Source organism: Silurus aristotelis (genome assembly GCF_946808225.1).
Source record: "Silurus aristotelis genome assembly, chromosome: 5".
In the NCBI taxonomy this organism is placed as follows: Eukaryota; Metazoa; Chordata; class Actinopteri; order Siluriformes; family Siluridae; genus Silurus; species Silurus aristotelis.
Window position 1 is genome coordinate 15,606,122 of NC_139578.1, and position 15,833 is coordinate 15,621,954.

Here is a 15,833-nt window from a genome sequence, read left to right on the forward strand (position 1 = left end):
AAAAACAAAAAACTCAATTAATTTTTTCTAAAATGAATAAATTGCTGTCATTCTCATATAATGTTTGTTCGTGTGCTTGTGCAGCTATCAGGATAAGCTTTGTGGCCTGTGTGGAGATTATAATGGCAACGTTATGGATGATTTCCGTACTCCCACTGGTCAACTGGTCAGCAGTCCAACTGAGTTTGGCAACAGCTGGAACACAGACCCTGAGTGAGACATTGGTTTTGAAAAGTATAAGTAGAGCGGGATTTGGTTTTCCAAACTCCCTCTATTCTATTGTCATTATGTACAATGACAGAGAAATTACACTTATTTTCATTTCCATTTCAGCTGCAACAAAAGCCCAGTCGACCCAAATCCTGGCTGCACAGACACAGAAAAGGATCTTTATGAGAGTCCTGCTTACTGCGGAATCATATTGGACAGCAAAGGCCCATTTGCTGTCTGTCACCCAAAAGTCAATCCTAATGTAAGTTGATTAGACCAGAACATTTACAGCTGAGCAGAGGACGATTTTATTCACATAACAGTAACCCTGTGCTTTATGTTTTAATTGTGCTCTTAATTGCTTTTGTGTAGAGTTTCTTCCAAAACTGTGTATTTGACCTGTGTGCTTTGGGTGGTCCTCACTCTGCACTGTGTGAAGCGATTGAAGCCTACGTAAATGAGTGTCAGGACCGTGGTGTCACCATCGGACCCTGGAGAAACAGTACCTTCTGCCGTGAGTCTCACAGAAATCTTGAATTAAAATATCCAAATTCTTCTTATAGAATATATAAATATATTCATGTTCAAATATGCATATATCATGCTATCATTTTAAAAGCAATTTTTTTCTTGCAGTGTAAAATTTTGTGTTTTCCTTTTAGCTCTTAAATGCCCACCAAACAGCCGCTACAACCCCTGCGTGTCTCCTTGCCAGCCCTCGTGTAACCCTCCTCCACCTAGCCAGTGCACTGGACCCTGTTCTGAAGGGTGTGTCTGTAACCCTGGATATTTACTCAGTGGTGATAAATGTGTGAAGGCAGACACTTGTGGCTGCAAGTATAATGGACAATATTACCAGGTAAGGAAGTCAGTATTTCTTTGCAAAGTCAAGGAATGAGTTCATGCTACAGTTCTCTAAACTATTCTCTCTTTTGTCCCCGTATTTTAGAGCGGAGACAAGTTTTACACTAAAGACTGTGAGTTGCTGTGCAAATGTGATCCTCCATTTGTTACCTGCAATGCTGCAGAATGTCCTTCCATGCAGCAGTGTGGTGTGCAGGGAGGAGAAATAGGATGCTACCCAGTGGGTGAGTATTTTTCTACAATATAATTGTTTAGAATATAGTTTGTTTCAGTACAATGTCTAGATCACTGAAGATCTTTTGTAAAAGAACACAGATAAATTAATATATTCACATGCTCTATTCCCAACTAGATTCACAGGACTGTATTATTTCTGGTGACCCTCATTACAACACCTTTGATGGTAAATTTTACACCTTCATGGGAACCTGCACCTACACGCTGGCCCGTACCTGCAGAAACAACACTGGTGAGTTTCAATAGGAGCTATCTGAATAGTCGACTGTAGTGATTATTACACTAATGCTCACGTTTGTTCAGTTATGTTTTTATTATGTTTTACTGTTCAAGTTCAAAAGCAATTGCATATTTTCTCAGTAAATTTAGTTAAGATTGTGCAGTTGATCCAAAAAATCATGAGATCATGAAATGTATTTGTCATTTTTGTATTTTGAATAAAGTATATTTGTCAAGTTCAGTGGATAGTATAATGTTTGTGTTTTTAAGGCCCCTGGTTCTCTGTGGAGGGAAAAAATGAAGAGAGAGGAATCGCTGGTGTGTCTTATCTCAAGAAGTTGTATGTGACTGTCAGTGGCATCACTGTAACGATGATGAAGACCAGAACCACCCTGGTCAGCCTAAAAATATATTCTTTGCTGTTTCCTTTTTAGTTCTACCATGTTAACAAAATGTTTTTAGCTGGAAATATTTTATGCTCTTCGTTTGTTTCTTTACAATATAGTTTGCTTTCTCAGTGCTTTACCTCTGTAATTATGTAAAGGCAATTTATCCTCTATATCCACCTTTGTCTTTTTGTTTCTCTCCAAATCTTTCCCACCACTTTAGGTGAATGGTCTTAAGGTGGCTCTACCCCACTCTCCTTCTCCTCTAATCTCTTTAACGTCAGCTGGACAGTATGTAATCCTCAGCACTCCTTTTGGTCTGGAGGTACGCTGGGATGGCAACCACTACGCTAAGATCACTGTGCCCAGGTACTGATTCATAGATGGGCTTCTTTTGTGGCTTGAATACATGCAGAGCTTAATTTAATGGTTAAAATATTTGAAGTTAATGATTTAAATTGTTGTTTATTCATTCATTCATTCATTTATTCATTTATTTATTTATTTATTTATTTATTTATTTATTTATTTATTTATTTATTTATTTATTATACCCAAATAATTGTTTTTTAAATTATGACTTTAATAGCAGAATAGAATTTTTGATGAAACTCTAAGTTTTGGATTTGCTAAGAGATGGAGACCAAAACAAACGATCAAACAAAAACTTCTTTTGGTTATTGGTATTCTCTCTCTCTCTCTCTCTCTCTCTCTCTCTCTCTCTCTCTCTCTCTCTCTCTCGCTCTCGCTCTCGCTCTCTTTCTCTCAGTACTTACTATGATGAGATGTGTGGCTTGTGTGGAGACTACAACGGAAATCCCAACAACGATTTTATGAAGCCAGACGGTTCCGTGGCTGGAAGCTCAGACCAGTTTGGCAACAGCTGGCAAACTGACAAAGATGAAGATGAAAAGTTAGTCTATTCTGTTTTCATTTCTGTTTTTGATACAATGTGATGAACATCTGATATTTACTGGGAAACCTGAGCTTTAATATGTAAAGGAAATTTGTGATTTGTTTTTAGGTGCAAGCCTGATGTCACACCTGACCCACCGTGTGAACCAAGTCTTGAGGTTGAAGTGTCGAAACCAGACAAATGTGGAAAAATCATTAACACTGCAGGGCCATTCAGGTGCATGAACATAACACCAGTAGACTATAAAACAATTATAGCCAGTCATGTACACTGTGTAAAAATATACATGATCTGCTATTAGTCCAATAAACTTAACACTTCAGTAGCAGTGGCACAAATGAGAACTAAAACAGTAGTAAAGTTACATTGCATTAGCAGTCAAAGCACATAGAGATGTATTTAGAATATGTATTTAATATATGATTGTCAGAATTTTCTATCTGGTGTGTTTAGGGTATTCATGGTTTCTTTTATTCTTCTGTCTCTCTCATCCTTTTTATCCACCTTACACACATAGGGATTGTATAAAGGTGGTCGATCCTCTGCCGTTCTTCCAGAGCTGTGTGTTTGATATGTGTCGCTATAACGGACTGCTGCAGACTCTGTGTGATCAGCTCCAGGCTTATACTGATGCCTGTCTCAGTGCAGGAGCTCCAGTGCACCAATGGAGGGAGCCAGACTTCTGTCGTGAGTCTCATCCTAACTTAGTGTTCAAAAGGACAGTTAAACACACCCACATTCAGTGGCTTGTTGCCCAATTCACTGAAATAAAGGTTTCTGTTTCTCTGTTAAAAAATATTTTGTAATTATTTTCATTGGATTTGTCAGAACTAATGATGTAAGCATATGTGCGCAGTGTGGAACACAAATTATACTAAAGATGAGGACAACAAATATGTTCTAGTTTTCAAGGTTTTTCTTTCTCTTCTAATATTTTTCCTCTCGCTTTTCTTCACAGCTCTGGTTTGTCCCCCCAACAGCCACTACTCTATGTGTGTGAGTTCGTGTCCAGAGACATGTGTGGGTGTGAGTGGTCCACCTGGCTGTGGACAGAAGTGTGTTGAAGGCTGCAAGTGTGACCCTGGCTTTGTCCTGAGCAACAACAAGTGTGTGCCTCTCAAAGACTGTGGCTGTGTCGACCATGACGGCTCCTACCACCCTGTAAGCCTTCAAACACACACACACACACACACACACACACACACACACACACACACACACACATATGCTTGTAAACATTCTGCATTCATGTACTGAGCTGAACTGCTTATCGACATATAATTGCATTACATAATAATATAATTTTAAATTAAAAAGAAGTGTCTTTGTACACTGTCAAGGTAAATGAGACCTGGTACCTGGAAGGCTGTGAACATCAATGTGTGTGTCTAAGTGGAAAAACTATTGCGTGCTCCAGCACCAGCTGTTTGCCTACAGAGACCTGCCAACTTCTGGATGGAGAGTACATCTGTAAACCAAATGGTACAAGAACTACTGCGCATGCACTTTTTCAGTTAATAAGGTTTTTAAAAGCTTAGTTTTTTTTTTTTTTTTTTCAAACATGGCAGGATCTCATATAAGACAATGTAACCTATCTGATTTTTCCCTACTAACCATTTTGACGTTTAGATGGACACACAACAAAACCACCAACACCCCAGCCATCTACGCCTAAACCATCCACACCTCAGCCCACAACTCCAAAACCCACTACAGCTCAACCGTCAACACCAAAGCCCTCCACACCTCAGCCCACAACTCCAAAACCCACTACAGCTCAACCATCAACACCAAAGCCCTCCACACCTCAGCCCACAACTCCAAAACCCACTACAGCTCAACCATCAACACCAAAGCCCTCCACACCTCAGCCCACAACTCCAAAACCCACTACTCCAACACTGCCAACAACAACACCAGGTGAAATTAATTGTAGTTGCTCTCTACAGTATAACATACAATACAAACATGTTCTAAGCTTTTCTCTTATCCTCTAATAGTGAAGTGTCCTCCTGATGCTGAGTACATTGAATGTGGTCCAGCTTGCATTCCCAGCTGTAAAGACCCCTCCACCAACTGCACAGGCTCCTGTATCAGTGGATGTTTCTGTAAACCAGGTTTTGTGTTCAGGGGAAAACGTTGTGTTCCTATCGAGACGTGTGGATGTCTGGATGAAAATAACAACTACTACGAGGTAAACACAATTTCCAGTTGTTTATGGTTTAATCTACACCCAGCCCTAATGCAGCACTATTCATTCTCTAAGTAATTTTCTTTCAGCCAGGAGAGATTGTCTTTGGGAATGGCTGCTCCAAGCTGTGTCGCTGTGCAGGCAATTATACCCTAAACTGTGTGGACAACACCTGTGACCCCACAGAAGAATGTCGGCAAGTGGGAGGAGTCTATGGCTGTTATCCTAAAGGTGCTGTATAAATCTGTTTGGAAGGTGGTTACTGGAGGATAAAAATTTACATGGTTATTAAAATAAATCATTAAAAATGTTTTGTTTTCATCGTTTTTTTAAGAATTAAACATTAGCAAAAATATCAGCTTTATGATGTTATAATTTTATTTACCAAACCTTAATGGAAAACTTTTTCAATTGTTTTGGATTTTAACAATGATTTTCCTTTTCATGTACAGACACTTCAACGTGTATCGCCTCAGGTGACCCACATTACACCACCTTTGATAAGAAGAACTATAACTTCATGGGCAACTGCACTTACTTAATGTCAGAGCCATGTAACAGCACAGATGTTCCACACTTCGCTGTTTATGTTGACAATGAGAATCGCTACAACATTCCCACAATCAGTTATGTGAGTGCTGTCCATGTCCATGTTCTGGGAGTGAAGGTGTCCATCCTGAAAGACGGCATTGTGCAGGTGAGAAAATGCAATGAAGGAAAATAGAAAATATTGTAAGAAATTAATTCAAATAAAGTAATTACAAACTCTTCTTTAACTGTTCTCAGGTGAATGGAACAAAAGTGAACATACGACTGAGCCCTGTTCCTGGAGTGGACATCTTCAAACAGGGAACACTCTACACAGTGTCCATGAACTTTGGTGTGACAGTTCGCTATGATGGAAACCACTATATGGACATCAAAGTTATTAAAGAGTGAGTGTTGTGTTACAGTGATGTGGTTAAATAAGGCTCATGTAAAAAACAAAAAACTCAATTAATTTTTTCTAAAATGAATAAATTGCTGTCATTCTCATATAATGTTTGTTCGTGTGCTTGTGCAGCTATCAGGATAAGCTTTGTGGCCTGTGTGGAGATTATAATGGCAACGTTATGGATGATTTCCGTACTCCCACTGGTCAACTGGTCAGCAGTCCAACTGAGTTTGGCAACAGCTGGAACACAGACCCTGAGTGAGACATTGGTTTTGAAAAGTATAAGTAGAGCGGGATTTGGTTTTCCAAACTCCCTCTATTCTATTGTCATTATGTACAATGACAGAGAAATTACACTTATTTTCATTTCCATTTCAGCTGCAACAAAAGCCCAGTCGACCCAAATCCTGGCTGCACAGACACAGAAAAGGATCTTTATGAGAGTCCTGCATACTGCGGAATCATATTGGACAGCAAAGGCCCATTTGCTGTCTGTCACCCAAAAGTCAATCCTAATGTAAGTTGATTAGACCAGAACATTTACAGCTGAGCAGAGGACGATTTTATTCACATAACAGTAACCCTGTGCTTTATGTTTTAATTGTGCTCTTAATTGCTTTTGTGTAGAGTTTCTTCCAAAACTGTGTATTTGACCTGTGTGCTTTGGGTGGTCCTCACTCTGCACTGTGTGAAGCGATTGAAGCCTACGTAAATGAGTGTCAGGACCGTGGTGTCACCATCGGACCCTGGAGAAACAGTACCTTCTGCCGTGAGTCTCACAGAAATCTTGAATTAAAATATCCAAATTCTTCTTATAGAATATATAAATATATTCATGTTCAAATATGCATATATCATGCTATCATTTTAAAAGCAATTTTTTTCTTGCAGTGTAAAATTTTGTGTTTTCCTTTTAGCTCTTAAATGCCCACCAAACAGCCGCTACAACCCCTGCGTGTCTCCTTGCCAGCCCTCGTGTAACCCTCCTCCACCTAGCCAGTGCACTGGACCCTGTTCTGAAGGGTGTGTCTGTAACCCTGGATATTTACTCAGTGGTGATAAATGTGTGAAGGCAGACACTTGTGGCTGCAAGTATAATGGACAATATTACCAGGTAAGGAAGTCAGTATTTCTTTGCAAAGTCAAGGAATGAGTTCATGCTACAGTTCTCTAAACTATTCTCTCTTTTGTCCCCGTATTTTAGAGCGGAGACAAGTTTTACACTAAAGACTGTGAGTTGCTGTGCAAATGTGATCCTCCATTTGTTACCTGCAATGCTGCAGAATGTCCTTCCATGCAGCAGTGTGGTGTGCAGGGAGGAGAAATAGGATGCTACCCAGTGGGTGAGTATTTTTCTACAATATAATTGTTTAGAATATAGTTTGTTTCAGTACAATGTCTAGATCACTGAAGATCTTTTGTAAAAGAACACAGATAAATTAATATATTCACATGCTCTATTCCCAACTAGATTCACAGGACTGTATTATTTCTGGTGACCCTCATTACAACACCTTTGATGGTAAATTTTACACCTTCATGGGAACCTGCACCTACACGCTGGCCCGTACCTGCAGAAACAACACTGGTGAGTTTCAATAGGAGCTATCTGAATAGTCGACTGTAGTGATTATTACACTAATGCTCACGTTTGTTCAGTTATGTTTTTATTATGTTTTACTGTTCAAGTTCAAAAGCAATTGCATATTTTCTCAGTAAATTTAGTTAAGATTGTGCAGTTGATCCAAAAAATCATGAGATCATGAAATGTATTTGTCATTTTTGTATTTTGAATAAAGTATATTTGTCAAGTTCAGTGGATAGTATAATGTTTGTGTTTTTAAGGCCCCTGGTTCTCTGTGGAGGGAAAAAATGAAGAGAGAGGAATCGCTGGTGTGTCTTATCTCAAGAAGTTGTATGTGACTGTCAGTGGCATCACTGTAACGATGATGAAGACCAGAACCACCCTGGTCAGCCTAAAAATATATTCTTTGCTGTTTCCTTTTTAGTTCTACCATGTTAACAAAATGTTTTTAGCTGGAAATATTTTATGCTCTTCGTTTGTTTCTTTACAATATAGTTTGCTTTCTCAGTGCTTTACCTCTGTAATTATGTAAAGGCAATTTATCCTCTATATCCACCTTTGTCTTTTTGTTTCTCTCCAAATCTTTCCCACCACTTTAGGTGAATGGTCTTAAGGTGGCTCTACCCCACTCTCCTTCTCCTCTAATCTCTTTAACGTCAGCTGGACAGTATGTAATCCTCAGCACTCCTTTTGGTCTGGAGGTACGCTGGGATGGCAACCACTACGCTAAGATCACTGTGCCCAGGTACTGATTCATAGATGGGCTTCTTTTGTGGCTTGAATACATGCAGAGCTTAATTTAATGGTTAAAATATTTGAAGTTAATGATTTAAATTGTTGTTTATTCATTCATTCATTCATTTATTCATTTATTTATTTATTTATTTATTTATTTATTTATTTATTTATTTATTTATTTATTTATTTATTTATTATACCCAAATAATTGTTTTTTAAATTATGACTTTAATAGCAGAATAGAATTTTTGATGAAACTCTAAGTTTTGGATTTGCTAAGAGATGGAGACCAAAACAAACGATCAAACAAAAACTTCTTTTGGTTATTGGTATTCTCTCTCTCTCTCTCTCTCTCTCTCTCTCTCTCTCTCTCTCTCTCTCTCTCTCTCTCTCTCTCTCTCTCGCTCTCGCTCTCGCTCTCTTTCTCTCAGTACTTACTATGATGAGATGTGTGGCTTGTGTGGAGACTACAACGGAAATCCCAACAACGATTTTATGAAGCCAGACGGTTCCGTGGCTGGAAGCTCAGACCAGTTTGGCAACAGCTGGCAAACTGACAAAGATGAAGATGAAAAGTTAGTCTATTCTGTTTTCATTTCTGTTTTTGATACAATGTGATGAACATCTGATATTTACTGGGAAACCTGAGCTTTAATATATAAAGGAAATTTGTGATTTGTTTTTAGGTGCAAGCCTGATGTCACACCTGACCCACCGTGTGAACCAAGTCTTGAGGTTGAAGTGTCGAAACCAGACAAATGTGGAAAAATCATTAACACTGCAGGGCCATTCAGGTGCATGAACATAACACCAGTAGACTATAAAACAATTATAGCCAGTCATGTACACTGTGTAAAAATATACATGATCTGCTATTAGTCCAATAAACTTAACACTTCAGTAGCAGTGGCACAAATGAGAACTAAAACAGTAGTAAAGTTACATTGCATTAGCAGTCAGAGCACATAGAGATGTATTTAGAATATGTATTTAATATATGATTGTCAGAATTTTCTATCTGGTGTGTTTAGGGTATTCATGGTTTCTTTTATTCTTCTGTCTCTCTCATCCTTTTTATCCACCTTACACACATAGGGATTGTATAAAGGTGGTCGATCCTCTGCCGTTCTTCCAGAGCTGTGTGTTTGATATGTGTCGCTATAACGGACTGCTGCAGACTCTGTGTGATCAGCTCCAGGCTTATACTGATGCCTGTCTCAGTGCAGGAGCTCCAGTGCACCAATGGAGGGAGCCAGACTTCTGTCGTGAGTCTCATCCTAACTTAGTGTTCAAAAGGACAGTTAAACACACCCACATTCAGTGGCTTGTTGCCCAATTCACTGAAATAAAGGTTTCTGTTTCTCTGTTAAAAAATATTTTGTAATTATTTTCATTGGATTTGTCAGAACTAATGATGTAAGCATATGTGCGCAGTGTGGAACACAAATTATACTAAAGATGAGGACAACAAATATGTTCTAGTTTTCAAGGTTTTTCTTTCTCTTCTAATATTTTTCCTCTCGCTTTTCTTCACAGCTCTGGTTTGTCCCCCCAACAGCCACTACTCTATGTGTGTGAGTTCGTGTCCAGAGACATGTGTGGGTGTGAGTGGTCCACCTGGCTGTGGACAGAAGTGTGTTGAAGGCTGCAAGTGTGACCCTGGCTTTGTCCTGAGCAACAACAAGTGTGTGCCTCTCAAAGACTGTGGCTGTGTCGACCATGACGGCTCCTACCACCCTGTAAGCCTTCAAACACACACACACACACACACACACACACACACACACACACACACACACACACACACACACACACACACACACACACACACATATGCTTGTAAACATTCTGCATTCATGTACTGAGCTGAACTGCTTATCGACATATAATTGCATTACATAATAATATAATTTTAAATTAAAAAGAAGTGTCTTTGTACACTGTCAAGGTGAATGAGACCTGGTACCTGGAAGGCTGTGAACATCAATGTGTGTGTCTAAGTGGAAAAACTATTGCGTGCTCCAGCACCAGCTGTTTGCCTACAGAGACCTGCCAACTTCTGGATGGAGAGTACATCTGTAAACCAAATGGTACAAGAACTACTGCGCATGCACTTTTTCAGTTAATAAGGTTTTTAAAAGCTTAGGGTTTTTTTTTTTTTTTCAAACATGGCAGGATCTCATATAAGACAATGTAACCTATCTGATTTTTCCCTACTAACCATTTTGACGTTTAGATGGACACACAACAAAACCACCAACACCCCAGCCATCTACGCCTAAACCATCCACACCTCAGCCCACAACTCCAAAACCCACTACAGCTCAACCGTCAACACCAAAGCCCTCCACACCTCAGCCCACAACTCCAAAACCCACTACAGCTCAACCATCAACACCAAAGCCCTCCACACCTCAGCCCACAACTCCAAAACCCACTACAGCTCAACCATCAACACCAAAGCCCTCCACACCTCAGCCCACAACTCCAAAACCCACTACTCCAACACTGCCAACAACAACACCAGGTGAAATTAATTGTAGTTGCTCTCTACAGTATAACATACAATACAAACATGTTCTAAGCTTTTCTCTTATCCTCTAATAGTGAAGTGTCCTCCTGATGCTGAGTACATTGAATGTGGTCCAGCTTGCATTCCCAGCTGTAAAGACCCCTCCACCAACTGCACAGGCTCCTGTATCAGTGGATGTTTCTGTAAACCAGGATTTGTGTTCAGGGGAAAACGTTGTGTCCCTATCGAGACGTGTGGATGTCTGGATGAAAATAACAACTACTACGAGGTAAACACAATTTCCAGTTGTTTATGGTTTAATCTACACCCAGCCCTAATGCAGCACTATTCATTCTCTAAGTAATTTTCTTTCAGCCAGGAGAGATTGTCTTTGGGAATGGCTGCTCCAAGCTGTGTCGCTGTGCAGGCAATTATACCCTAAACTGTGTGGACAACACCTGTGACCCCACAGAAGAATGTCGGCAAGTGGGAGGAGTCTATGGCTGTTATCCTAAAGGTGCTGTATAAATCTGTTTGGAAGGTGGTTACTGGAGGATAAAAATGTACATGGTTATTAAAATAAATCATTAAAAATGTTTTGTTTTCATCGTTTTTTTAAGAATTAAACATTAGCAAAAATATCAGCTTTATGATGTTATAATTTTATTTACCAAACCTTAATGGAAAACTTTTTCAATTTTCCTTTTCATGTACAGACACTTCAACGTGTATCGCCTCAGGTGACCCACATTACACCACCTTTGATAAGAAGAACTATAACTTCATGGGCAACTGCACTTACTTAATGTCAGAGCCATGTAACAGCACAGATGTTCCACACTTCGCTGTTTATGTTGACAATGAGAATCGCTACAACATTCCCACAATCAGTTATGTGAGTGCTGTCCATGTCCATGTTCTGGGAGTGAAGGTGTCCATCCTGAAAGACGGCATTGTGCAGGTGAGAAAATGCAATGAAGGAAAATAGAAAATATTGTAAGAAATTAATTCAAATAAAGTAATTACAAACTCTTCTTTAACTGTTCTCAGGTGAATGGAACAAAAGTGAACATACCACTGAGCCCTGTTCCTGGAGTGGACATCTTCAAACAGGGAACACTCTACACAGTGTCCATGAACTTTGGTGTGACAGTTCGCTATGATGGAAACCACTATATGGACATCAAAGTTATTAAAGAGTGAGTGTTGTGTTACAGTGATGTGGTTAAATAAGGCTCATGTAAAAAACAAAAAACTTAATTCATTTTTTCTAAAATGAATAAATTGCTGTCATTCTCATATAATGTTTGTTTGTGTGCTTGTGCAGCTATCAGGATAAGCTTTGTGGCCTGTGTGGAGATTATAATGGCAACGTTATGGATGATTTCCGTACTCCCACTGGTCAACTGGTCAGCAGTCCAACTGAGTTTGGCAACAGCTGGAACACAGACCCTGAGTGAGACATTGGTTTTGAAAAGTATAAGTAGAGCGGGATTTGGTTTTCCAAACTCCCTCTATTCTATAGTCATTATGTACAATGACAGAGAAATTACACTTATTTTCATTTCTATTTCAGCTGCAACAAAAGCCCAGTCGACCCAAATCCTGGCTGCACAGACACAGAAAAGGATCTTTATGAGAGTCCTGCATACTGCGGAATCATATTGGACAGCAAAGGCCCATTTGCTGTCTGTCACCCAAAAGTCAATCCTAATGTAAGTTAATTAGACCAGAACATTTACAGCTGAGCAGAGGACGATTTTATTCACATAACAGTAACCCTGTGCTTTATGTTTTAATTGTGTTCTTAATTGCTTTTGTGTAGAGTTTCTTCCAAAACTGTGTATTTGACCTGTGTGCTTTGGGTGGTCCTCACTCTGCACTGTGTGAAGCGATTGAAGCCTACGTAAATGAGTGTCAGGACCGTGGTGTCACCATCGGACCCTGGAGAAACAGTACCTTCTGCCGTGAGTCTCACAGAAATTTTGTATTCAAATATCAAAATACTTCTTTTAGAATAATATAAATATATGCATGTTCAAATATGTATATATCATGCTATTATTTTAAAAGCAATTTGTTCTTGCAGTGTAACATTTTGTGTTTTCCTTTTAGCTCTTAAATGCCCACCAAACAGCCACTACAACCCCTGCGTGTCTCCTTGCCAGCCCTCCTGTAACCCTCCTCCACCTAGCCAGTGCACTGGACCCTGTTCTGAAGGGTGTGTGTGTAACCCTGGATATTTACTCAGTGGTGATAAATGTGTGAAGGCAGACACTTGTGGCTGCAAGTATAATGGACAATATTACCAGGTAAGGAAGTCAGTATTTCTTTGCAAAGTCAAGGAATGAGTTCATGCTACAGTTCTCTAAACTATTCTCTCTTTTGTCCCCTTATTTTAGAGCGGAGACAAGTTTTACACTAAAGACTGTGAGTTGCTGTGCAAATGTGATCCTCCATTTGTTACCTGCAATGCTGCAGAATGTCCTTCCATGCAGCAGTGTGGTGTGCAGGGAGGAGAAATAGGATGCTACCCAGTGGGTGAGTACTTAAAAGTAAAACTTTTTAGAATGCATTTATTTTCAGTAAATAATTTGGAACCATGCAGTTCTTTAATATAAGAGCAATTAAAGATAAATATTCACATGCTCTATTCCCAAATAGACTCTCAGGACTGTATTATATCTGGTGATCCCCATTACAACACCTTTGATGGTAATTTCTTTACCTTCATGGGAACCTGCACCTACACGCTGGCCCGCAACTGCAGAAACAACACTGGTGAGTTGAGAACTTTCTAGGAAGACTGCATTGTAGAACTGTATAAATACATTTCTACAGTTGTATTTGAAATGGATATGGTAACAAAAACTTCCAAAATCAATAAATCAATTATGGCACGCCATTTTAATTTTAAATTATATGTATTTACAGGCCCCTGGTTCTCTGTGGAAGGAAAGAATGAAGAAAGAATAATCCCTGGCATATCATACCTTAGGAAGTTGTATGTGACTGTAGATGGCATCACTGTGACGCTGATGAAGAGAAGAACCACCTTGGTAAGTACAAACTATTGAATATAAGGAGATTTATATTTTTGTTTTATTTGAGGTGTATAAAATTATTTCCTTGATATTTTCATGTATGTGTTTGGAATATACAGCATAAATTTAAAAAATTTCTTTTTTCCGTTCAGTTATTCTATTCGTATTATCCTTTCCTTGATATTGACATTTTATATCTGCTATCCTTTAAAATACTCTATATGTACATAATTCATGTGTGCTTTTTTGAACATTCCACATTTAATCTCATTTTTTATTATACCTTTCACTCTTTGGGAAGATGTTACCCTAGATTTTGGAGAATGGCTGAGAAGATTTTGTTCATTCAGCAAGAAATCTATTATTAAATCAGTTACTGATGTAGGGTGACAAGGCAGACAACATTTCAGATAATCCCAAAGGTGTTCGATAGTGTTGAGTTCAGAGGGGGCCACTTAAGAGCCTCTTGATATCCACTCCAGCACATGAAAACTATATCTTTATGTAGCTAGCTTTGTGCACAGGGCAATCGTTCTGCTCAAACAGGTTTGAGTCTCCTAGTTCAGGATTTTATGCTACTGCATCCATATATGTTGTATACAATTAAGTTTCTTAGTCTTTGTGGTAACAGATTGGGATAAAACACTTGGCTGGAATAGTTAGTTGTCCCATTACCTTTGTCTATGTAGTATATATGCCCAGACTTGATTTATAAATTGTATTAAACATTTTTTTTAATTAGTCTTGTTTTGGTAAAGGCTGCTTCTAAATCTAATTCTTTTTTGCTTCTTCATCACTTCAGGTGAATGGTCGTAAGGTGGCTCTACCCTACTCTCCTTCTCCTCTAATCTCTTTAACATCAGCTGGACAGTATGTAATCCTCAGCACTCCTTTTGGTCTGGAGGTACGCTGGGATGGCAACCACTACGCTAAGATCACTGTGCCCAGGTACCACTGCTGAAATCGACTAATTTTACTTTTACAATTTATTTTTAGAAAACAAGGGTAAAAAAAAAATCAATAACCCTTATTAAACCCCGTCTCTCTCTCTTTTTCAATTTCTCTCTCTCTCACTTTATCTCTATCTCTTTCTCAGTACTTACTTTGGTCAGATGTGTGGTTTGTGTGGAGACTACAACGGAAAACCCATCAATGATTTTACAAAGCCAGATGGTTCCCTGGCTGGAAGCTCAGATCAGTTTGGCAACAGCTGGCAAACTGACAAGGATGAAGATGAAACGTTAGTCCATTTTGTTGTTTTTTATTTATTCTCAGTAGTTATTGGCTAATTTTTAATAGCTTGCCTGAATAGCAATTTCTTTGCAATTTCTTTTTAGGTGCAAGCCTGATGTTGCGCCTGATCCACCTTGTGACCCAAGTGTTGAGGCTGAAGTGGCTAAACCAGATAAATGTGGGAAAATTATTGACACCAGTGGACCATTCAGGTATGCAGATTTGATTTATAGACTAGATAGTAATAGAAATAATGCAAACACACAGTAAACTTGTGTTTTATACTATTTTTACTACTGTTTTCTTTTTTGGGCTCCTTTGTTTCTCATCCTCTTTATCCTCTTTACACACATAGGGATTGTATAAAGGTGGTCGACCCTCTGCGATTCTTTAAAAACTGTGTGTTTGATATGTGCCACTATGACGGACTGCTGCAGACTCTGTGTGATCAGCTCCAGGCTTATACTGATGCCTGTCTCAGTGCAGGAGCTCCAGTGCACCAATGGAGGGAGCCAGACTTCTGTCGTGAGTCTCAACAGTCACATTCAGAACAAAATTTGTGACTAAACTCACTGAAATTCTAAAATTTCTCTTATATTGAACAGTGTTTTACACTATAGACGTAATCAGGCTTATCTTTTGTTGTCTTGTTTATCAAATTAAGTAATGATATCATTACTTAAATTAGTTTATGTCTCTTTCCATTTTGGAGTTTTTGTGAGCAGAAATTGTAAACTCCGTACGAATAATGCCACAAATGCTGA

At 38.9% G+C, this 15,833-nt stretch overlaps 1 protein-coding gene across 1 annotated transcript in view; it reads left to right on the forward strand.

Moving 5' to 3' along the window:
* Nucleotides 1–15,833, forward strand: part of zanl (zonadhesin, like) — a 38,732-nt gene that overhangs the window by 13,270 nt on the left and 9,629 nt on the right. Inside the window, exons 33-79 of the mRNA XM_083540781.1 lie at nt 85–213; nt 334–472; nt 583–724; nt 873–1,069; nt 1,160–1,298; nt 1,427–1,543; nt 1,801–1,925; nt 2,140–2,285; nt 2,686–2,829; nt 2,941–3,048; nt 3,350–3,519; nt 3,791–3,993; nt 4,173–4,314; nt 4,462–4,752; nt 4,833–5,026; nt 5,113–5,254; nt 5,476–5,720; nt 5,810–5,958; nt 6,087–6,215; nt 6,336–6,474; nt 6,585–6,726; nt 6,875–7,071; nt 7,162–7,300; nt 7,429–7,545; nt 7,803–7,927; nt 8,142–8,287; nt 8,712–8,855; nt 8,967–9,074; nt 9,376–9,545; nt 9,817–10,019; nt 10,229–10,370; nt 10,517–10,807; nt 10,888–11,081; nt 11,168–11,309; nt 11,509–11,753; nt 11,843–11,991; nt 12,120–12,248; nt 12,369–12,507; nt 12,618–12,759; nt 12,908–13,104; nt 13,195–13,333; nt 13,457–13,573; nt 13,727–13,851; nt 14,639–14,784; nt 14,933–15,076; nt 15,174–15,281; nt 15,425–15,594. Coding sequence (XP_083396907.1) covers nt 85–213; nt 334–472; nt 583–724; nt 873–1,069; nt 1,160–1,298; nt 1,427–1,543; nt 1,801–1,925; nt 2,140–2,285; nt 2,686–2,829; nt 2,941–3,048; nt 3,350–3,519; nt 3,791–3,993; nt 4,173–4,314; nt 4,462–4,752; nt 4,833–5,026; nt 5,113–5,254; nt 5,476–5,720; nt 5,810–5,958; nt 6,087–6,215; nt 6,336–6,474; nt 6,585–6,726; nt 6,875–7,071; nt 7,162–7,300; nt 7,429–7,545; nt 7,803–7,927; nt 8,142–8,287; nt 8,712–8,855; nt 8,967–9,074; nt 9,376–9,545; nt 9,817–10,019; nt 10,229–10,370; nt 10,517–10,807; nt 10,888–11,081; nt 11,168–11,309; nt 11,509–11,753; nt 11,843–11,991; nt 12,120–12,248; nt 12,369–12,507; nt 12,618–12,759; nt 12,908–13,104; nt 13,195–13,333; nt 13,457–13,573; nt 13,727–13,851; nt 14,639–14,784; nt 14,933–15,076; nt 15,174–15,281; nt 15,425–15,594 — 7,400 coding nt within the window. The remainder of the gene's footprint in view (nt 1–84; nt 214–333; nt 473–582; nt 725–872; nt 1,070–1,159; nt 1,299–1,426; nt 1,544–1,800; nt 1,926–2,139; nt 2,286–2,685; nt 2,830–2,940; nt 3,049–3,349; nt 3,520–3,790; nt 3,994–4,172; nt 4,315–4,461; nt 4,753–4,832; nt 5,027–5,112; nt 5,255–5,475; nt 5,721–5,809; nt 5,959–6,086; nt 6,216–6,335; nt 6,475–6,584; nt 6,727–6,874; nt 7,072–7,161; nt 7,301–7,428; nt 7,546–7,802; nt 7,928–8,141; nt 8,288–8,711; nt 8,856–8,966; nt 9,075–9,375; nt 9,546–9,816; nt 10,020–10,228; nt 10,371–10,516; nt 10,808–10,887; nt 11,082–11,167; nt 11,310–11,508; nt 11,754–11,842; nt 11,992–12,119; nt 12,249–12,368; nt 12,508–12,617; nt 12,760–12,907; nt 13,105–13,194; nt 13,334–13,456; nt 13,574–13,726; nt 13,852–14,638; nt 14,785–14,932; nt 15,077–15,173; nt 15,282–15,424; nt 15,595–15,833) is intronic.